The sequence below is a fragment of the Anguilla anguilla genome, chromosome 11 (genome assembly GCF_013347855.1).
Source record: "Anguilla anguilla isolate fAngAng1 chromosome 11, fAngAng1.pri, whole genome shotgun sequence".
Classification (NCBI taxonomy): domain Eukaryota; kingdom Metazoa; phylum Chordata; class Actinopteri; order Anguilliformes; family Anguillidae; genus Anguilla; species Anguilla anguilla.
Genome location: NC_049211.1, coordinates 17,334,184 through 17,357,933, shown reverse-complemented (window position 1 = coordinate 17,357,933; position 23,750 = coordinate 17,334,184). Strand labels below are relative to the sequence as shown.

The window sequence follows — 23,750 nt, the reverse complement described above, 5'->3', positions numbered from 1 at the left end:
AATTTTTTCCGGTTAATATCCCCTCTTTAACATATGCATTTACAAGTAATTAATCTACATGGTTGCCTTACGTTATCTGTCACATTATTGAACTTATTTGGTAATTTTTACACCAGTATCTTTTGAAACAACGTGGTTGCACACACAATATGCACACTGTGGAAAGTGTTATAAGAATTATAAGAAAATTATAAGAAACTGTATAGTTCACGGACGCCAACGAATTGTAACTGAAGAATGCGATGGCTTGGGTAGAATTCAAACAAGTGGAGGCTGCAGTACCTTTAGTGCACAACAGAGAGCACTGAATGTACAATGCTTAGCCTATTAATACACGCGAGCATATTAATACACACGCTTTCGATTATTGTAATTGTATATATTATTCTTACTTACCTAAAACTAAATAAATACAAACAGGACTTCATAGTCAGTGCCTTTTCAAAAAAATAGATGAAATGCTTGCTTCATGATATTTTTCTAACTCGCACCTCAACGAGCACAATTACTGTTATATAGGCTGACTGTGGGCCCCATATATATTTGATAAAGATTCCTCGCGCTTAAACTATTTTAAAATATTGCAATCTACAAAGTTTAGCCAATTTAACTTAGCTAATGGCTACTTTTGCAATGACTCACAATGATCTTTTCCGGACTTAACCGAGTAGCCTTCTAAACGCCCCCCCACTTCGGGGGCGGAGAGTGGGAACTAATCATTCTTAACCGCGCGACTATCCCCCTACACAGTAGAAAATTCATTCCTACATTTTGACTAAGATTGAAAGGACATTTCGCCGTTATCAGCTGTCTTTGCTGCCTGGTAGAGATGGCTACGGAAAGCATGGAAATGAATGGAGGAGCAGACAGAAACAGTGGTGGAGAGGTAAGGTAACGAAACCGTTACGCACAAAGAAGCTTAGAGAATGGAGAGGAATGGAACACTTTGTCATTATCGGGCCTCAAGCGCGCGTAAACATTAGCGCATAGATACGCGTAACGTTATTACAATGAAATATTGTTTCGTTAATTTGATTTCTGTTACTACACGCGTTCTACATATTAAAATGGCCTGCTATTCATGCCGTGCTCTCAGCTGGGAAGCTCTTCTTGAAATGGTCATGTTGAGGCCAAACCGCTAACTAAAATGTTGTATCACATTTCTTTTGAGCATTGCAGAGGTGGCAAGAAAGTGAGGTTTCAGTCATAGAAATGCGCAATTTAACATGTCTTATTATTGGTATTGCTTTCTGAACAAATCAAAGGACCGCATACGGCGTATTTAAGCTAGGCTATATTTATTTGGCTCTGTAACTGTAAGACAAAATATTTAGATTTCGATGGGCTATACATGAGTGATGCGTGCTCCTTAAGTGAAACTGCTGACAATTTGCCATTTTGTAATGCAAATTATATATATATATATATATATATATATATATATATATATATATATGTGTGTGTGTGTGTGTGTGTGTGTGTGTATATATGTATATGTGTGTGTGTGTGTGTGTGTGTGTGTGTGTGTGTGTGTGTGTGTGTGTATGTATATATATGTGTGTGTGTGTATATATATATATATATATATATATATATATGCCTTTTCATTAATTGTTATACATTTTTCATTGGCACAACTATGTACTGCACAAGGTCGATGCCAGCCTCAATAAGCAATGCTATTACATAGGCTGTGACTGTCTGATTGTTGGGGAGTAAACATTTATGAACATTAAATTACATATCGGCGAGAACATGCCAGTCCAAATGAGAGAAGTAGCCGGGTTTTGAATTTTGATGCCTGTGTAAAAACTGGCTATCGACAGCTGCAATCTGGAGTTTGGAATACATCGCATTGATAGTTTTAGTTTAGAATTGCGTTTAGTACAGAATTTGTGAAGCAACGCATTTTCACATTTGTTATAATACAAAGAGTTTAGAAAGTACAATATAATTAAAACAATATCATTTTAACGGCACACAAACTAAACATGTTGTGTTGCTTTTCAGCCTATTTTTCTACAAATGTAAGGATATGTAACTATGTACAACATTCTAAAGATCTTTGCCTCACTCTACATATCTGCTTGTAGGTTTTCTTTCATGATGTAGCACATACAAACTACTTTAGCTAAGGCATCTTGTTACAGCTATCAGTGGAAAAGACAATAAAGTAGTGTAGTACCCCTGCAGAGATAAAGCTGTTATATTCTGGTAATGCCTGATTGCTCTAAACAGCTCAGCTTTTGTAAAGTTGGGTCATTTTACAACATGGTTTATCTTTTGTTAAAAACAATCTATGCGAATTAATTTCTAATCAATATTATTGTATCTTTGTCTAAGGATTTTACTATAGCTGCTGAAAACGATGCGCATTTCCTCCATACATGTTTTCACTTGACATCCAAAAACAGAAGTTATCATATGGTAGTATGGTCAGATGAATTTTAAAAAGTTCTGGTTTAGGCAATGGGAAATGTGTTTAAAAAGGGCAACGGGACATTAAAAAGAGACATTTTTAGGTAACTGAGAGGAAGTAGAATGTTTCTTGGTTTGGTTAGTGGCTCTCTACATTTTGCCATGAAGAGGAAACCCCTGAAGTTGCATGAAGGTGGAGGCTTGACCGGGTCATACACTCTCCAGAGAGACAGACAGGGCTAGTATAACAGTCTATTGTCTTTGTTCGAATCCGTACTCTTACAACAAGGAAAGAGGAAAAGCCTCATTGGCTTAGAAAAAATAAACATGCAGAAACTCCTGGGCGTTTAAATGTGGGAGATTACACATGCAGGAAAACCGCTTGGTAACACTCACCACAAGACCTAATTTGAACCACACACCACTGAGATGGACCTCAACACAGTGGGTCAGAAGATATTCAGGCCATTGAAAACACAAATATTGAAATATTTAAAACCAGTGGGTCGTCTGGTTAATACATATGCCTTGCCCTGCAGAAAGAGGAAATGGTCAGTTTCCTTTCGTCGTTGTTTTCTGTGGAGCTGTTTCCCTCAGGCTGAAAGGTCAGAAAATTTGCGAATAGGATGGATTGGTCTCATTTCACTTTTTCTATACTACAGCACAAACTTGGGCACACATTTTCTGCTTCGTATCGGCTACCGAATATCTGAGCTTGTGCGTGCTTGCAGCTGTCTATTTGCATCATCTGCGCGAGCATTTGGAGTTAATGTACGATCACCCTCACCCAGCTGCTTGAGAATGTGCACATGCCCACCCTGGTGTAGCTGGAGAAACCCCTCCATCCCATTAGCAAGTCTGTGGATCACACATGAAAGCACTCCAACTCCTCATCAATCTTAGAGTCATACAACACAGGCTGTTTGTGTTTATGTGTATTCAGACAGATTTAAAAAGCCATTGTTCCATTGTAGACTTTGATTTACTCAGGAGGAGTGCATTTAAAAATAAAGAACTACAATCATTCTTTTTCAAAGCAATTTTCTAAATTTCTTGGTCACAGAAAGAAATCACAAAATGATACTACGCAGAACAAACATAATGTGATGTTTGGTTTTTGGTGTGGCAGTGCAGCGGATGTCAGTGATGTAGATTCATGAATATGATTTAGGATGGTCTGTATTTCACTTTTTTCACAAAAATGTAAAAAGCTTCGAAATGTTAAATTTCACCTTCTCCATGGTTCAGTGACCTCTAGCCATGTGATGATGTACTGTCTTGAAAAGTATCTGTAGAAGTTAAAGGTGGCCGATTGACAGTTTCGCTTCACATTTCACAAGCAGTTGTGAGGACAGGCAAGACAACTACAACATTGTATCAACAGAAGTGCATAATGGTGGAATTTACTTAAATATTTTCTTTAACACAAGGTAATTTAGCTTATGCAAAATAGCTGCTAATAAACAGAGTGGTCTCTAGCAGGTAGATATCCATGGTATACCGATGAAAAAAATATTCAGGTAATGGAGTTTTATGTTAACTTGAAAACTTGACGGTTTGCATCACTCACCAGTCGCCATTTAACACTGATAAAATGACACATAACAAACTTTTTGAGATACAAGGTACACGGTAAGGGTCAAAGGTCTACCTACTTTACATCTATCTTTGTTAAACATGAAGGAATTTAATTTTATTTAATTTTCAGAAGTCTAATATACATAGAATCTTGAGGACTTGAGGAAATAATAATAGCCTTATTGAGAGCATATAACACACTGCATATATATATATATATATAGAAGGAATAACAAAAGCAAAATTATAAACTGATGATGATAACTGATGTGATGAGTGGAAACTGTAACTACAGATACCCAGATATATCAATATACACAGTATGATTCAGAAGTTTGTTTCGAGATTTTTAAAAGATGGTATTTGAAGTCATCAAAAGACGTACCAATAAATATTAAAATACATTGCTGACCCAGTAAATTTGATATCTAATTCTCTTGTAAGTGATACATTCAAAATGAATATTTTCATATTTTAATGAAAACTAATTGCACTTTACAGTCATTGTTTTTCAGAACTTCATCTTCAAGTTACTGACAGTTCAATAGCTGCTATTATTAAAATCATTATTATTTAAATATAATTGCCTCATATTTCCCAAGAACTTCCATTGATAATTAATGTCACAAAATTGCGATGAAAACAAAAAGCTTATTCCGTCCCTGCAGAACATATTGGAAAGGCTTCTGACTGTACCCCAGAGCCATGTCTTTGTTTCACTTAGTCTCAGGTGACTGCTCCTATCTGATATGCTGCAATGTAGATGTGCCCAACACACAGTGAATTATGAATGGCTTGTGTCTGCTCCTTTGTGAGGACTACAGAGCCATTTTCTGCCAATGGCAACACTTGTGGGGGATCATCTTTTAGCCCATGTACTCCATTTCTTGTTCACTGCTGTTCTTTCAAGGTAAGAGAGATGCACTCATTTTGACTCATACAGAAAGTCATTTATCTGTGAAATTGCGAATATTTTGGACATAAACTTTCGGAGGAACAGCTTGTGATATGCAGGGTAATTTTTAAAGAAGTGAAAATGCAACCCAATTTTGACAAAACGGTTTTGTTTCCTTTTTGTGGTAAAGGAGCATTCCAGAATTTCAGAGCATTGCAATAAAGGGGAGTTTTTGTGTAATTATTTTACAGTTATTACTGTATTAGTAATTTATCCTTACTATGGTCATTTACTAAGTTCATACCAAGGCAAAACAACCATGTTCACCAAAGCAACCATTCTCCTGTTTTTCTGTGGGAAATTGAGAATGGTGACATGCCATTTGTTTATATGTACTATAATACCAATAGCTCTGATAGTCAAGTTGTGGCTTTCTGCTCAGCCTTTATGTAAACATGGCATTTTACACCACAGCATTAAGGAGCTTTGCATTGACAGTGTAATATTAAAATCCTGTAAAATATTAGGCCCAGTTACCAGACCCTGACACTGGGTGAAGACAGTAACGGAGGGTAATCAAGCATTTAGCAAGACCAGGTTAAAACCCAGTATATGGCTGGACCTAACACACGTGATCCAGCCGACCAATGGTGTGACTTCATAACTCGGCCGACCAATGGTGTAACTTCATCACTCACTCAGTCAGTCACAGACATTCGCATTTGTAGGGCTGGCCCCGCTGTTGCGGTCCAGCCAAAAATGTAGAACTACTTGAAAACTAAAATAGCTGGTGAGTTTATTATTTTTAAGAATATTTTCTTACTTTATTTATTGTGAAGGCAAGCTGCCATTACTAAATGCCATATGCAGTTCCCCACATGATAAATAATAGTAAATAAAAGCAGGTGCGTTACTGAAATCATTTTAAAAAATAATACATTTTTCAGTTTTTTTCAAATACATTTTTGGCTGTCACAAATCAAATTTAAAGTGTTGTCATAATCAGTTTTGTTTGGGCAACATTCGGTCGCCTTAGTCACATTCTACATTGTTACTGCATTATTTCTCAGTCTACTCTTACTTGCTGTGGCTGTAGTCTGCTTACACAATTTATACAGAACAAATTTTTAAAAAATTTTCATGTAAAAGGGAAGATTAATCCTGGTGTCAAATTGAAATTAATCATTAAAATTAATCATATGTATGACAGTTTTGAATGTGTTTGCAATAGAAATGTGGCAGGTTTTGGGCCAGCTGCCAGAGCTGTGACTGATGGTGCCTGATGTGGTGGCTGTTCACCCAGCACATACAGTACTGTGCAAAAGTCTTAGGCACCCTAGATTTATAAAATATAAAATATAATACATAGTATATATTTGGTCTTAGATGTTTATTTTTTGTTTTCTGCATTAGCGAGTCAGTAGAAAGAGCAAATTTGAGATTTCCAAACATGAATTTTACAAAAAATGAAATTTTACAGATACATTTTTGTATTTTGTTAAATAAAGTAATATTTTAAGTAATAGACTACTTTTCAGATAAAAACTTGATCAAGGGTCTCTGCTATTACCTGGAGAGCCAGAAGCAAGCGAAACAGCCAAAATCTGCAGAAGAACTGTGGCAAGTTCTCCAAAATGCTTGGAACAACCTACCAGCCGATTTTCTTATAAAACTGCAGGACAGTGTACCTAAGAGAATTGATGTAGTTTTAAAGGCGAAGGGTGGTCACCCCAAACATTGATTTTATTTAGTTTTTAACTATTTACTGCTCTCTGTATTATTCTTTCGATATTTATAACTTTTCATTTCATTATTTTTGAAAGCATCTTAGCTGTACAGCATTTCTTTTTACAGGTGCCTAAGACTTTTGCACAGGACTGTATACATGTGCGTGCACACACACACATACACACACACATAAAATAAAAGGTGTGCAGCCGCTGGGGTTTTTGAATTTTTTCTTCTTTTTTTTTGGAAAAATATGCAGAAAAATGGTCAGTGGAAAAAATTTATGGCTACTGCCTCTGAGATGAGTCAGTTGCATGTAGTTCTTTGCTGGTTCATTTTGTTCACTTACTGAAATGTGGACTGTGCTATATAGTAATGAGCAGTGCAAGGCACACAAAAGTGATGGCAGACCCAAGGCTTGTTATTGTTCCAGTGCACATGCAGTGCACACTCATGTGCTGTGGTACACAGTGTGTTTGGAACAACGAGAGAAGAGTGATTGCTGAGTGCAAACAGAAATGAGACACTTGTCTTGTGGTGGTATGCGTTTCAGACATGGCATGTCTAAGTGGCTATACCCACACCCACAGATAGGGTCATTTGACGGCCAAGTCAGCCACACAGTCACTCATGACAAATTAGGCACACTGTCTACTCTGTCCTGGTGCATGCTGGTAATGAGGTTAAATGTGTGCTGTAGCTGTCTTGTGAGAAGCCTTTACCCAACAACCAAGTGGTAAATAGATGTAATGTGGATGAGGTGTACCACTGAAACTGGGAACGAGGGAACATATTTAGGATACTGTGGTATTTGAGGTTTATCTGTGTGTTTGTGCTTTTCACTCTGTATTCACATCACTTGTAAAATGTATAAATGAGCATTCATTTTGACAAGTTAATAACCACATACCACGGGCATCCCTTCACAGCGCCAATCTCACCGGTATGTAGTGCCCACTGGAGTCCAGGTATGGAATGACTATGCTTCAGGTTTCGATCACACGGTTCAAATTTTGCCCTATTGCCATATGTGATGATGTGTGTTTGATTGAGTATGCACATTTGCTAACAAGGATGATTAAAGAGCGTAGCATGGCAGCATGGTTCATAACACTTATAACACAAGGATGTCTCCCAAGGACCTAGACATTTAGTTTTGTGTGATAATGATCCAATTACAGTCCCCATTTGAAAGTCTTAGGCTTCGTAGTGATTTTAGTTATAATGGCTTATTGTTACTTTTTTAGAGTTCAGACTAAATGTTCTATTACTCTAATTTGCATGAGTAATCCTACTGTAATGGTAATAAAATGATTATCTTATCTGCACCATTGTGGGGATACAAAACCATTTCAAGAAGACAGCAAGAAAGCTGGGAAGTGCCGACTTTAAACATGAGGCTTTGTATCACCAAGCGGTGTTGATACACACAAACGTGACAAACACAAGTGACTTCCTCAAAAAACCCATTCCAAATTAAAAACAACACAAGGAAATGTGTGGTCAAAATGCATGTGAAAGTCCCCAACCATAGGATTTCCTGTATTTCGTACAATGTCAGTCTTGGGGTTATGTTGCATCACTTTTATCTCCACCCCAGCTTCACAATGTCACATTGCTGAATCACAGTGAGTGGGGTGCCTGGGGAAGTTCACTAGACCGCCTGTCATACTGTCATATTGTTACAAGTGACATACATTTGCCAAAATATGTTTAATTGAAAGGAATTTGCTTGAGCATAAAAGCAGCCCAACATGTTCTGCAAGCCCATATCCACATCATAAATATGGGCCTTTATTTAAAGTCATCCCTTTCCACCAGATTTGTGGCAGCATATCAGAACCAAGCTTCATGGAAAGTACCCAGAGCCCCCGCCAGGCCTGGTTTCATTTTCCTGCTCTTGGTAAAAGGAGCCACAGGAAGGGCTATTTTATGCACAGAGACAGTGTAGCTGGGCACAGCAGAAGGAGCAAGTCGTCCACACTGTTTGAACACGAAGGCTTTGGAAGGCTGTGTGGCTGTTTTCAGGGTTGTGAAGGGCTGTGGTTGTTCAGAAGAGTGAGGCTGAGATGTGGACAAGGGTCCTGTTGTTAGAGTGGTACATTAAAAAATGCAGCGCCCTTCCTCTCACAGAGAGACTTGTGGGAATGATTGGATGACAGCCCACTCTTTTCCAGAGAAGGCGCACACTTTCCACTTACTAACACATACTTGCTTTTACAGTATTTCCTTTTCTGAAACGCATATGTGAGCATATACATTAAGATTCTGATATACAGTCTATAAGGTTTGGGACAAACTTGACTTGGTCTGTAATCCACAATTTTAGATTTGAAATCAAATATTCTTTGGTCATAAACTGTAGAGGTCTTCCTTGGGCCACCAGGCCCTTTGCAACTTCTGAGCTCACTAGTGCTCTCTTAGCAATGTTCCAAACAGTTTATTTTGGTACGCCGAAGGTTTTGCCAATGTCTATGACTTGTTTCATATTTCTCAGCCTCATAATGGCTTCCTTGACTTTTTTTGCAATCAAAAGCCTAGGATTAAATCTAGATAGTGAAAGCTCTTATACTAAAGAAGCAATTGAACACACCTGTCTCAGCAGTGTGAACCCATTTGTCTCAAACATTATGGTGCTCTGAAATGGGGGGGGGGGGGGGGCTATGCATAAAAAAGTGCTGTTATTTCTGTATGGAGTACTGAGTAAAATCAAGAAAAAATATAGCTTTGTCTCTAATGTTATGGAGCTCACTGTATGTATAAATATACAAATATTTTATAATACAGTTAATACATTTAGTTCAGTGACTTTTCTGAAACGCATACTATGCTGTGATCCACCCCCATGATTGTAATTGATGTTCATCACAAATAATTGTGGGCTTCGATTCCTGTCCCTCTTGTGTACACTGGTATTTATGTTGAAGTTAAAAACCTGTGCTTTATACCTCCTACCAGTCCTCTGAAGATTTAATTATGCAGTACTGCATTCACTCTAAAATTAGAGGGCTCTCTTTTCATGGCTCAGTCTTTTCAAAGCCGAACCTCCCCTCCGCAGCACTTCGGGTCTGATGGATGGATAGGGTGTTGTGTTTTAATATTTTTCAGACATGGTGAGAGTGTTTGGAAGGGCTGTGCTGCAGTTCACTGCTGGCTGTGAAATGTGGTTCAGGAAATAACATCACACCACCATACATCTGCTCGGTGGAAAGTGATGTCACAGGCTTCTCTGTAGGTGTTGAGTCTGGCTGGCACAGGGCTATACCCAGTAGCCAATCAGTACAATTCTGAATTCTTATGTAACTGAGTTACAGCCAATCTGAACCCACGGTCCCTGATTTATGTACTGCAGGACATTAAATTAAGTAAATATCTTAATAAATGGAACAACTGCCATGTTCCCCTGGCATAAACACATGCCTTCTTATGCAGAATACAGTTACCTAACCAATACATAATTTCCTTGGACCCACACCCACTGGTATCCATAGTAATCTTATACTTTATTTACATTTCTACACACTTTTAATCTTCACTTAAAAGTTTTGTTAGTTAGTCTTAAAATATATATTTAGTTTCAAAATCTAGAGAGTACAACTGAACTGAAGAACTGGATGACAATGTGTTTCTGTGGCCTGAAATCAAATGGAAGTACACCCTATTATGTTCAGTCTCCACCTCTTCAGAACATACTTACCACAGCACCCACTTCTCACTCAACACAAGGCCTCTCTCACTTACAGGCTGAACACAGCTCAATACAGGGCCTACCTCTCACTTACAGGCTGAACACAGCTCAACACAGGGCCTACCTCTCACTTATAGGCTGAACACAGCTCAACACAGGGCCTACCTCTCACTTATAGGCTGAACACAGCTCAACACAGGGCCTACCTCTCACTTATAGGCTGAACACAGCTCAACACAGGGCCTACCTCTCACTTATAGGCTGAACACAGCTCAACACAGGGCCTACCTCTCACTTACAGGCTGAACACAGCTCAACACAGGGCCTACCTCTTACTTATAGGCTGAACACAGCTCAACACAGGGCCTACCTCTCACCTATAGGCTGAACACAGCTCAACACAGGGCCTACCTCTCACTTACAGGCTGAACCCAATACAGGGTTGTTGTTAGTGTATGTCTCTGTGTCCAGGCCCTTGTTCTGTGCTGCTGTTAATGTATAGTATGTCTCTGTGTTCAGGCACCTCGCCCAGGGCGTTGGAGGCAGAGCCCCGGTCCGCTTAACATGAACCACTACGCCAATAAGAAGAGTGCAGCAGAGAGCATGCTAGACATCGCCCTGCTCATGGCCAACGCCTCCCAGCTGAAGGCCGTGCTGGACCAGGGCCCCCAGTTCAGCTTCTACAGCGCCATGGTCTCGCTCATCAGCCTCAGCATCATCCTGCAGGTCATCGTGGGCATTCTCCTCATCTTCATCGGTGAGGAACGGGCGCAGCACTCCGCATGCCACACATGTCAGGGAGGAGGGTCAGAGTATCTGTGTCCTTTCCTCTGAGGGATAGAGATATCTACTTAACACATTCCCTTTAACTCAGAGCTGAAGCGGACTGGAGCTGAGTCATTCACAAACAAGTAAAGACGTATATTCCTGTGGATTTGGCAGCTCCCTGTGCTAATGACCCCACGACAACTGGAGCGTGTCTGTCACCATAGCAACTAGGCCAGCGACTAGGTCAAAGTTCATGCTAAGGCATACTGCTGGCAGATAATATGAAACCAGACGTGCAGATATGTTACCAAGGGGTTTATGACTACCCTGGAAAAATGCAGCATATGCAGCATGTCATTTAGCTGGTCTTCCGAGTTTCAACTGAATCTTTATTACTGCTAAAGGATGACTTTAAAAATATATTGTAATAATATTCCTTTCACATTCTGGGCAATTTTAAAGAGCTTTTTCATAGGACCAGACCTCCATAACAGGAAACAGCTGAAAGGAAGTGGGTGTTTTGATAAAGTAACCCACCACTGCTGTTACTGACTGTAGCAGTGACTCATTCAGAGTGTGAAAATGTGCAAGTCAGTCCTTTTTTATAATAATATTATTATTATTATTTTTACTCTAATGGAATATGGTCTAAATTTACGAAAATATTGATGTAATGTAATGTAATTTACTAAGCATGTGGAAGATCCTGCCCTCTTTTAAACCCCCAACGTGACAGTGAACAAGTCATGCATGATGTGAGTGGCCTACATACTATCTCTACCCAGGCTGGGTTGCGGGATGGGGAGGGGGCTGGGGTGCGAGATAGGGAGGGTGCTGGGGTGCGGGATGGGGAGGGGGCTGGGGTGCAGGTTGGGGTGGGTGCTGGGGTGCGGGATGGGGAGGGTGCTGGGGTGCGGGATGGGGAGGGGGCTGGGGTGCAGGTTGGGGTGGGGGCCGGGCCAGGAGCGATGCCTTTAACACCCGTCTCTGCCGCCAGTGAAGTGGAACCTAAATGACGAGAGCAAACACTTCAAACTGAACGTGCTGGAAAACATCGCCACAGGTTTCGTCTTCATCATCGTGGTCATAAACGTCTTCATCACGGCTTTTGGCGTCCAGCGGCCTAACCAAAGCGCCTAAGAGCGGAGCTGGGGGCGGCCCTTCGATCCTCAGGTTCGTATCCAGGCTCGATCTGGCTGCGGTTCTGTGGCACAAAAAGTGCAGTAACAGAACTTTTTCTTCCCTGAAATGTCATGTCCCTCTTGATCTTTGCCTCCATGAGTGTGCAGTTTTGTAAGGATTACCATGGAAACGCAGCTTCCCTGTAGCTAAGATAAGCAAGCAGCGTGCTGCATCTCCATCTTCAGCCCCAGTCCTGCTGTGCCCCACGGTTGAGGTCCCAGACAGCAGTAGGAAACACACAGAACTGCAAAGTGCAAGAGGATTTAAATATTTAACCATATTTATGAAGTAGAAATAACACAGCTGGGAAGCCACTGCACAGCACTGCTTTACCCTGATAACGGCCTCAGTAATGGGGTCAACAGGTCTTTTACAGGGAAAGTAGCAACTGTAAGAACAGATAAAGAGTGTTCACTTTTTAGAATGTACATTTAAAAACCATAATCAAGGAGGATGCTGATTATTTTTGTGCCAATATTTAGAGGAATGTGCTTCATGCCTGTCTGGATTAGAACAAAAGTTTAATTCTTTTTCACTGAACCTGGAAAGTCTGGATCATGATGCTGTCTGGTGTCAAGATCCATTAAAAGCTGAAGCACAGAGAAATATCATGGCCTTCCTGTGGTCATTCAGGCTTGCTGGGGCTGTGCCCAGTTTTCTGACAGGCTTGCCCAATGTAAATGAACAGAACTGTCTACTTGTTCTTTGACTGTTCTTTATCTTCTTCATGTTCTTCAAGCATTTGAAATGCAGCAGTGTGTGCATATGTGAAGATTTGTCTTCCAGATAGATAAACTGGAACCCATTCTTCTGTGTGCTGAACACAAATGCTGATTTTTTAAAATAAAAATGGGATCATTATTTCTGTGACAGACATCATGTGTAACCATGGAAACACACAGGGCATGAGGTTTGTGGCACAGATTCCAGTATTGGGTTTGGGAAGGCCTGTCTGGATCAGAGTGACTTTATGCAGATGTGCATCTCTACTGTATTGAGATTATAAATACCCATCACCTGAGCTGGCAGCATGCTGAGATCCCAGCAGAACGGTTACTCCTTTTATACTCACTGCCACCCGCTCACGTTTTCCCCCTCTTTCCCCAGATCCCCATTGTTCTGCACCTAACATGAGAGAGGGATCTGAGCAGCCAAAGATGGACGTTTATGGGTCACCATGAGCAGGGGCAGACAAACAACAAGCTGTCAATTCCTTTTTGACACAGAGATGGGACCATTTCACACACTAGCCTTTGCCCAGAGTAAAGGCCTTCCTGTATCCAGAACTGAAGCTTTCCTCTAACCTGGGATACAGACACAGAGCATCGGTTTGCAACCATCATATCAAAATCACTTTTCACATACAACACTGGATATTGAAGCCAAATATACGGGGGTTCCTTTACACAGGCTTTGATGCCATAAGCATACATTTACTAAGAGTTTGTTTGAAGAGGCTGTATGAAAATGCTATATACCTCATCAGATATTGTAAGAACGGGTTCATATCATACAGTCCAGGGCAGATCCTGACTGTGCCAGTAACAGTTGCGGACTGGTGTCCCAGCTGCAGACTAAAAATAACTACCAGCTCACTGCACTCATTTCAAAGGACATGCATCCAAGTGTGTGTCCTCCACAGTTAATGGAGTCAAAGGAGAGGTTCACAATTACAGTTTTGGGAATTGCAAATTGGGGAAGAAAACCAAATGTAGAAGTCTTGAAAGTATTTGATTTGCTGCAGGTTCCAGGGTATTCCATGTACAGATTCAAATACAACATTACATTTTTTTGGCAGATGCTTTTATCCAAAGCAACTGAATGCCAAAGGTCATTGGAACAACTACAAAAACGCAGATTCGATAAGATACAATACTCATTTTGTACATTTATTCATAGCTAAGCCAAAGAACAACATTGCCAGCCACACAGTCTGGTTTAGAATCCAGATCATGTCCGTGCTGACAGGGCAACTCGAAATTGGTGCTACCACCACCCAGGGAAGGGAGTGTTGCATTAGTCTGAGGATGACAGCATCTCATTGTGCACTAGCGACCTCCACTGGTAGGTCAGACACTTGTGGTCTGCCTGTTGAGAGGCTTGAAGTGTCTTCCTCTAAATCATGTCTGTGTGAGCCTGGCTTGTATACTGCTGCAATGAGAACTGATGATGAATATGGCATTCCAAATTTGAATTAAGAGGAAGGAAGTATAAAATACATAATTTTAAGTTACTGACAAAGGCAAAGACTTATCATAAACAAACTGCCTTATCTGCAAAGCATTTTAAAATTTTTAATAAATGCAATATGTACAGTATATAAGGCATGCTACAGAGATTAGAGGGTATATTTACTATGGAATGCCCCTTGCACAGAGGTGCAATGCAACATCATTGCAGTGGGACTTGTTACAGAGCAACTAAATGCCTTTTTTGGTTAAAGATAATATGATCATACTTTCTTCACAGCAGACATGCATCAGAATGCAAACTGCACATACAGTGTTATTAATCATCAGGCCTAAAGCTTCTGCCACAATGCTGTGATTTTTCTCCCTACATCCAACTTCCAAGTACAGTTCTGATGTTACTGAACCACAGTGAAAATCCTCTTTGCTACTAAGAATAGAACTGCTCTTTGGAAGACAGGACTGAAGAATTCTCTGCAGCCTGTGCCACAGTCAGTACAAGAGGAGACACACTGGACCCTCCACCAAAGGGAAGCACTCGTTTTCTATCAGCAACTCACCCTCCTGCCATTCAGAAAAAACTGAGGTGTACAAAACCCACCTGGCTGGATGAAGAGCGCCCTCTAGTGCCTACCCTGGGATCATTCAACCAGTATTAACCGTGTCACTAGTAGGGTGCAATAATGTACATCTTCAGTGAGGTAGGACTGATTAGTGGTTTCTTTGCATTTGCCTTCCATATCATTATAACTATGCAATAACTGTAAATCTGAAAAGATGTGACTCGTGATGTTTCCCGTGTAGGACAAGCTCACTGTCCTAATCAGGAATCTTTGCTCATATGAGACATAGTAATAAAAACCGATTGCTGTTGTTGGTTTATTTATTCAGATGTTTTTAATGTAGCGAACTGCGTAGTCTGTGTTGAAATACTACACTTCCAATGCTTCTATCATTCAAAGACAGACAAGACACATTTTTCAAAGGACGAGCATGTTGTATAATCATTTATTGATTACATTTAAAATAGTAAAACATACACACCTTTCACTACAGATATATTGATGACATTCAAGTAACAAAACATTTCATAATGTGTGTGGCTTCCTACATACCAGGGACATTTTGTGTATCAAATTTCCAAGGCACTTTTGCCTAATGGATTTAAATGTGTGCAGAATGGAACAAATTGACTGTAAATTTTTAATGAATGATTGCTTCATTCTCTTCTATAAATGTTTTTCTTCTAGCTGTTTACTGTGTAGATATTCCAACACAAGCACTGCTAGAATGTGTTTTAAACAGAGGCATACAGTAAGTCAATTTCATGGGTATTAGTGACTAATATGCCAATATATTTCCATGGTGTTTTCTTGAATATATCATGTAAAAATGTGGAAATACTGTCTTTTTTGTGTTGTTCTGTTTTTTAAGTAATTGACCAAATCAAAATATTTGAATAGGTTAATGTAGCTTGTTGGCTGTTTAAAGGAAAATAGTATCATTTTAAAATAAAATCTGGTCTTTTTCTGGTCTGCATGATTGTTTTTGGCTCAGTATATTTAGCATCTTAGTCAGAGCTGTATACAATCACCATAGAGATTAGGCAAGGAAACATGCATTTTCCTTTGATTAGGGATGTTGTTTCATATGAATAAAATGTTGATATTTCTTATTTCATTCAATTATGATGGCTATTTACCATCAGTCAGTGAGCCAGGAGCAGTGCCCTGTGCTGGTGGTCTCATTAGAGGTACACAGTTATGACTAACGAGCTGTGCCATGCATTTCTAACACAGCCAAACCTTTTTTTGTTTTTTTATCTTCATTATACATTTCACCCATAATTTCCAATGAGACAGAGAGTGAACCTGATAAGTTAAAAAATTAAAAGTTTATACTAATTAAATTTTTTTCTTGCTATGCAAAGGTACTATCACAGAACCTTTAACATTACAAATGAATTTGTCAGGAGTAGATTACAAGTGCCTAAAGCTTAAGGTGAGATTTCAAACATCCTACATATTAGTATGCTTTTCTAAATGTCTGAGTAGAGTAGACTTGTCAAGTCGCATCATGAATTTGTTTGGGAAGATGGAACAGACTCTAAAGATGTTTCTTTTTATTAAGCTTCCATTTTTCTGCAAAGGCAGTGGAGAAGATAAGGCGAAACAGCAAGACGCATACAATTAAGGTAAGGAGGGTTATACCTGTTAGGAACCCCAGGATAATTCTACATTAGTGGATGCAATTAAATTATCCCACAGTTGTTTTATAATGAGTTGTTATCTGGCTTTAAGTACAAGTGGGGAATTAAAAAGCTCTCATTCACTGCATAGCATTAACACACACATCTGGGCTCATATATGTACATCCACTCAGTGGAACACTAAATCTTATTTAGATATTGATAACTGTTTCCGACTTTAATAAATATGGAAACTAATTTTTATACATTCAGCCACACACAAATGCAAATGTCCCTTTAGTTTCAAGACAGGCCACAACTGACCAACCAACATCACAAAGAGATTGCAGTACACATTAGAGTCTCAGCATTCTGAGACACTAACATGGTAATGATGACTGTATAAGAGATCAGAATCAATCAGCGTAACAGTACAGATTACATGCAAAATTCATCTACCAATCAGAGGCCCTGTATGTAAGCTCAAGCCATTAGCGTACGTGCTGCTTAGCACTAAATAGAAAAATAATGAAATGAATTTGCCAAATGAATTTTTTCAAGGTGTTCCATAGCTTAGCCTTACAGCAAACTTTTGCAGTCCCCCCCCATTTTAAACTTTTCTTAAAACATTTTTAAAGAACTGATTTTAGTGCAGCCCCTGATGTACAGAGAATTACATATATAGTATATAACAGGCACATTTTTGAACAGGCACATTTTTCACTCTTATGAAGAGTACTGTAGCACCATGCTTACCTAATACCAAGTAGAAATATTTAAATATTCAAATATAAAACCATATTCAGTATTAATAAAATAATATGAAACCTCCCATATTTAAAATACAAATCTTACAATTCATTTGCTTTTTAAAACTCTAGGGATTATAAGAAGTTATTATATGCAATATATGCACACACATTAAAAGGGAACCTCAGGTGCCCTTGATGCCCATTCTTTGATATGGCAAAATGTAGTTATCACAGGTATCCCTGACAATGGCACAGTTCTTTGGGGGCCATGAAGCTTACAGCTTCCTGTTTGTGTCATCTGTATATGATATGAGCACCTCTTTGGCCTGCCTGCCGAGCCCCAGAGCAGTGAACCCCAGCACTCTCCGGGGATCACCGAACACCTTGCTGTCTGCAGAGCACAAGATGGGCAGTTCAGTGCAATGGAAACTCCTGCAGCTCACATTTAACACGTGAAACATGAGGACTCAAAGCAAACACTGCAAATGGCCTCCTTACATGCAGAGACAACAGAAGCCTGCGATAAGCTACCATGCTGTCTTAGCTTTCGCATCACTGTTTGCAATAACTGCTGTGAGCATAACCCACACAGGATGTGCCGTCTCTTCATTTCAGAAGCCACAAGCTTCCTCAGCATGAGAAACTTAATGACGCTTAAAGTGGGGAATGTACTCTCCTACGCCACAAAGGCAGTCGGTTTTAACGATGCACAATTACACCGAAACAACAACTGTGTTTTAATTTCTTGCGAGCGCTTCACGGTGTTGTGCTCCGCTAAGCACTCTGTGCTAATCACATTGTGAGGGGCACTCCGTCAGGTTAAATGGGATTTATTGACAGGCCGGTATGAAAACAGGCCGTAAAAGGCAAGGCCCATGAACTCACCACCACAGTAATAGAGGACTGCCAGCCCCACCGCCACACTCAAACAGCCCACGAAGAACCAGGGACCTGTGGGCCAGAAAGAGCTTCACAACAGGCTCAAAGGCACATGCATAAAGACCAAAGCAGACTAAAGGCTAGCAACGTTACAGACGTTTTTCATAATTCAGGGGATTTTCGATTGACCCATTTGTTCATAGGCTGCATGTACTGTACTTAAGTCTATATTAACTGGAGTATGACTTCCAAAGAATGCAGTGCAATCATGTGGATGCATCTGCAGTCAACCGACAGTAAATGTGAAACCTACTGCGTAATGAGACCCTTACAGAGATAAGGCACTGTCCTATCTCATATTTTTTAGTCGGGGCTTTGAAGCAGTTTGAAGCAGCCCGAAAAAGATTTGAATCCCCAATGGTCATTGGATTACACAGTTATCAACCTAAAATAATTATGCATCTGTGGTATGGAGAAGTGGAATTCCCTTTGCAGAGATCCATAAGGAAAATGACATAGGACCTGGACATAAAGTAGGCTCTTACAGATAACTGGCTGTAAACATGCATCGCTTAAAAGTGCTTCTTCTAGAATATTTAATTATCATAAATATCATATGTCAGGCCCAAAAGATTTATAGAAAGACAAAAAACAGCATTGCACTCATGAAGATCACACAGCAAAATATTCAGAGCTACATTCTATTTCGTAGAGTACTTTATAGAGTCAAAGAGTACATTTGACCCCTATTGGTCTCATAAACTCTTCAGAATTGAGCAAACACTGAGAAGTCTACCGTGCATTAGGATTTGTATTGTTTTATTTACCCCTGTCATTAAGAACAAATCTCTCCCCGAGGTCAACAGCAGGGTTAGTCCTTGCAGGATCTGTCGTTTCTAGGAATAAAAGCAATACATTTTGAGTTTCTCTGTAAAACATACAGCCAATAGCAGAGAATTAGGGCAGGCAAGCACATAGTTAACTCAAATATACAATTAAGAAACCAGCCTTCAACCAGACAGGCAGTTCTGTTGTACCGCCAGATATTTAAATAACACTCTACAGTAAAATAAAAAAGAGCCTCAGCAGACAGATGGTTTAACTTGCTTTAAAGCTTGCTGAGATTTAATATAGATAATCACCTTATTAGTCCCTTGTGGGAGTGAGGGTTTTCATAGAAAAATAACTAAAGGACTACAGCTGGAACGTGCCTGAACGATAGACCTCACAAATGAGATTCCCTGCTATCAAATGCTCCTCGGAAAACAATGTCACATTTAGGGCAATTTACCCACAGTCAAAACTTTTCTCAGTCAAATCCTGATTCAAGTCTTATTTGTAGGGGTCCAACAAAACAAAGTTTGCTTAAAGATGTAGGTAGGATTAATTTTTTTTCTCTTGGGAAACACAGGTGTCCCCAAACCAGGATAGATATGATTAAAAATAGGCTGGACACTTTGAAAAGGCACTAAAAGCAAACGTGCTTATGACTTTCACGCATGCCAAGGGAGGTCCTTACCCCTGCGGCTTACACGGGTGGGCAGGCTGAAGTACACATCCTCAGCATGGATGTGCAGTGCTCTGTAGAACTCATGGCACGCCTCCTCCCCTTTCACCTTAAGGTGGGCCAGGAGCTCAGCCAATCGGATGCTTGTAGGCACACTGAGGTTCCGGAACTGTAGCCGACAGACATGGTCAGCTATTGTCAGCATAAATCTATTCACTCAGGTAACAGCACAGTAAAAACAAAAAACTTCTCTAAGTGTTTTAGCTATTTCTGTGAGGAAAAGTGTGTACAGGCATAAAATTATAAAAAAAAATATTTGTTGCACATATTTATTGCATATACACATCTTGTGATTTCCTGTTTTAATGGAATAAAAAGCTGTTTACTTTCTTACAGCCTTTACTTTATACCTGCAGAAAATAAACAGGGGAAATTGCCTCTTGTATCTTTAAGTACAGGGGCCCCTTAGTCCGTTCAAAGCCTTACATGGTTTCCACCAACAGACCTGGGAGACTGCACTCACTCTGTGAGCCTCTTTGTCATTCAGTATCTGAGGATAAATTCGGTTGAGCTGCAAAACAAGCTTATCCAGCAATTCGGTGTCCAGTCGTTGATTAGTTGCAAGGAACTCAGAGTCTTTTAACAGCTGGTCATAGTAGCTATCTGTTAAAAAAAGAACAAAAAATTGTAAGGAAAAATAGTGTACCAGGTTTCACCTACATGTATTCGCAGCTTCCATTACTCCAAAATAGCATTTTTATATTTTAGAATAGGACCTGAAAGAAATAATGAATGATTTTTACTGCAAAAGAAGCCATACTTTCTACAAGTGGCATTAGGAAGTCAGTGAGTGGGATACAAAAAAAATTTCTGATCAGCACTCACATATCCTGGTGCTCAGAACCATCACTGCAACTAACAGCACATCCATGTGACTGATATTATATATTTTTGACAGTACAAACTCACTGAACAATGGTTACAGTTCAATGGAAAATCCTGTTGCCACCAGTTGGATGTTCAAACCACAAAGCTATTCCTTCATACATAAAAATATTAAACAAAGAAATTAAGTTAAAAAAACAGAACTGCAAGGATTACCCAAAAGGAATCCAGAATGCATGTCTCCCTTGGGATTTTAATGCTAAACAACAGGGCTTGGTCCATAAGGAAAGATGCCACTGAACATTCCAAACTCTCTGGAAAGTGTCCAAAGCAGTAGCCTGCTTTCCACAATTTGACAGACTAATCACATTTTAACATAATAATTATGTTCTCCACAACCATACTCTCATCATGTCTCCTATTTGCCAAGTCTGCCTAAACCTACAAGTCTGGCACCTACATCACACAGACACATGAATTGCTTTTATTATTAAAATAATGCATACACATTTGCAAGATTAGGCTATAAAACTCATAAATTCATTTCGACACTATGTAGCCTACACACTACGACACAAAAAACACAAAATAAGGTTGCAAATAAAAAACTAATTTTAGTGCAGCACCTGAAAGTAAGCAAAAACTTTTTTGTTTTTGCTTACGTTACCACATGACATGATACCAAATGTCAACGTCTACATTAAACAAATTTATGTAGAAATGAATCACATGTAACTTACGTGAGAAGGTAAAGGAAACCCCTTTTATATGGACTGGCTGATAATAAAATAATGATTGGGAACAGGGATATCACTGGATTATTTCCGGGAACTATAATTAATTATTATAATACCAATGCGTCTAATTTATCCTCTACTCAAGTTAACTCTGTCAATATATTATTCATTTGCTAATTAACTGTCCATAAGTTTGACGCTTGCCGGCAAATGGACAGCCGGTATTTATTTATTTATATTCCTTAAAATAGGCCTATCTCCATTGATTTAGCCTGCAAGAATAGTGAACGGTTACCTAGCTATTAGTGGCATGCATTGACTTTCAACGACGAAAAACAGCTTCACAACTAGTAAGAATGAAAGGGACAACATAACAAATTTGCGTGATTTTATTTGCAAAATGGTCGTACAATACCCTGCTAGCTAAGCAGCTGGTTGACAACAGAAGGTCATCCAGCAACAGGTATTCGTGACATTTATAAAGCCTGCTGGCTACGATATCTTTGTATATGTTACAAAATGTAGCCAATGTGTTCTTTAAGCCAGTTTAGATACCAAATAAGGTTACTAGTTTCACAAACCTGCCATTGTGGAAAGTCCTGCTACTTTTTCCTCTTTCTTCCTGACTGGTGCGTCTCCACTTCGTCGTTGCCAATTCGCTATTTTTGTCCCGCCCATGCCAGATTCCCAGCAGATCCGTTCGTGTGGAGCCGCCCACTGTTGGGTTTCTGCCATAAACCAGCGGCATGCGTTGTGTGGTGCTAACTTCACGTCATCCAAGAGCTAGCCTACTCTGGAGTAGAACTACAAATCAAGGGCAAGCGACTATGTACAAAAAAGTTAATCAAATACAAGAGGAATCTGCCTGATAAAAATAATGTAGCAACGTTGTATGAGTGGCTCCAGTATAAAATAAATCTGATGAAAAAAACGTTTTCAACGTACAAAAATGCCAAGTTCAAAGCACTGTCTATAGATCATTCATTAAAAGAGGTTAAATCTAGGCCTGATATCAAAACTACGCCAAGTTACTGTATGAGAAACAATACTGGCTATCTTACCTCACACAAATTAAACAAGCTGTATTCCAAAGCAATGCCACCAAATGTTTCAAGTAATTTGGGAAGACATATTCTTTGTGGGCTTGGAGCATTTGAGATGAGGCAGAAAAAAAGCAAGAAAAAATGCAAAATCCCCTTAGTTTGGGCCTTTATTGTGTGGATGTGTGAAGTTGTTTGTGAATTCTCTCTATTGAAATGGGATTAAAAATGAATAAATAAATAAAATTGTCAATCTCGAAGCTGTTTTCAATCATGGATACCCTTATCATCGATGTCAATGCCATGACATTACATTTGAGAAAAATACAGTAATTATTTGTTTCAAGGGTCTGCACAAGTCTTTTCGAGGCTTCTTCAAACCTGGGGCTAGGCATAACCAAAATAATTAAACTGCTAAACTAAAAACTAAGCAAAACACAAAATGCAAAACCTTGACTTTATGTTCAATGCGTATTCATTAAACCACAAATAAAACATAACAAATCCATTCAAAACAACACATTGGCCAACCCATCAGGTGCCTCAAAATGGTAAACAAGGTAGGACTTCATTGGTACTTGTATGGGACTGTTTCTGTTAAAATGGCTGCTGATGGTAATGATGTTGGTGATCTCAGGGGAGACAGTCTTCTATCTGGACCAATAAGAAACCCATTGGCCCAGTTCAGTGAAGGGAACTCCAGGTTATAGGATACACCGTTCAGAAGGGGTCCTTATTTTTCTACAGTCTATGGTCCTTATTCACTGTCCTGCGTCCTGACTTGTGGTCACGAAAACAATGCCATGACAGTTACTGCAAACTGCAAAGAGAAAAGGTGCCAACAAATTTCCAACCTGGCCCATAGCAGATTAAATTCAATTATCCCTCATTTTCCACTTCAGCTGATGTGTGGTGAGCATTTTGGTGAGGCATGCTTGCCATACACCACACAGCTGAGTTCTATACATTGGAGGTGACTGAGCGGAGCTTCCCCTTTTCACTGTAATGGAAATCACCATGCAAGAGGTCATATACCTGTAACTTTAACACAGTATTTTATAATTATAACAGATCTAGCCTAAAACAGATATAGCCTAAAGTTCCCTCTCATGAAGGCATGGTCCTGTAACATTTATGGTGTAAAAAATATATAAAGAAAGCATGAAAATGACTTTGCATTCCATTAATTCAAACAGTGAAAGCATGTTTTAGTAAAAAGGATGTTTCTTATAATGAAACTTCATACAAAGCTAACAATTGTATTGTCATCATTTGACTTCACTTTGGCACAGTCCAATAGTAGAGCAAATTTCCCA

The 23,750-nt window shown here is 39.4% G+C and overlaps 2 protein-coding genes across 2 annotated transcripts; one reads left to right on the top strand and one right to left on the bottom strand.

Moving 5' to 3' along the window:
- The first annotated feature begins 671 nt into the window (after window positions 1–671).
- Window positions 672–15,985, top strand: ninj1 (ninjurin 1). Its single transcript, XM_035381700.1, has 4 exons — window positions 672–886; window positions 10,827–11,064; window positions 12,073–12,248; window positions 13,365–15,985. Exons 1-3 carry the CDS (start codon window positions 830–832, stop codon window positions 12,213–12,215), a joined length of 438 nt encoding a protein of 145 aa, XP_035237591.1. The 5' UTR covers window positions 672–829; the 3' UTR covers window positions 12,216–12,248; window positions 13,365–15,985.
- Window positions 15,986–16,546: 561 nt separating this feature from the next.
- Window positions 16,547–22,442, bottom strand: LOC118207741 (caspase recruitment domain-containing protein 19-like). The gene is made up of 6 exons (XM_035381699.1): window positions 21,976–22,442; window positions 20,296–20,435; window positions 19,785–19,941; window positions 19,093–19,161; window positions 18,272–18,337; window positions 16,547–17,777 (listed from the first exon to the last, which is right to left on the bottom strand). Exons 1-6 carry the CDS (start codon window positions 22,127–22,129, stop codon window positions 17,662–17,664), a joined length of 702 nt encoding a protein of 233 aa, XP_035237590.1. The 5' UTR covers window positions 22,130–22,442; the 3' UTR covers window positions 16,547–17,661.
- Window positions 22,443–23,750: the final 1,308 nt, after the last annotated feature.

Bases quoted from the DNA above. Each gene is read 5' to 3' on its own strand.
- ninj1 (XM_035381700.1), top strand. From the start codon at position 830: ATGGCTACGGAAAGCATGGAAATGAATGGAGGAGCAGACAGAAACAGT. The intron at 887-10,826 runs GTAAGGTAACGA...CTCTGTGTTCAG, and splicing joins ACAGAAACAGTGGTGGAGAG to GCACCTCGCCCAGGGCGTTG. The intron at 11,065-12,072 runs GTGAGGAACGGG...CTCTGCCGCCAG, and splicing joins CATTCTCCTCATCTTCATCG to TGAAGTGGAACCTAAATGAC.
- LOC118207741 (XM_035381699.1), bottom strand. From the start codon at position 22,129: ATGGCAGAAACCCAACAGTGGGCGGCTCCACACGAACGGATCTGCTGG. The intron at 18,338-19,092 runs GTAAATAAAACA...TCTGGCCCACAG, and splicing joins ATTTGTTCTTAATGACAGGG to GTCCCTGGTTCTTCGTGGGC. The intron at 17,778-18,271 runs GTGAGTTCATGG...TGTGCTCTGCAG, and splicing joins AGTCCTCTATTACTGTGGTG to ACAGCAAGGTGTTCGGTGAT.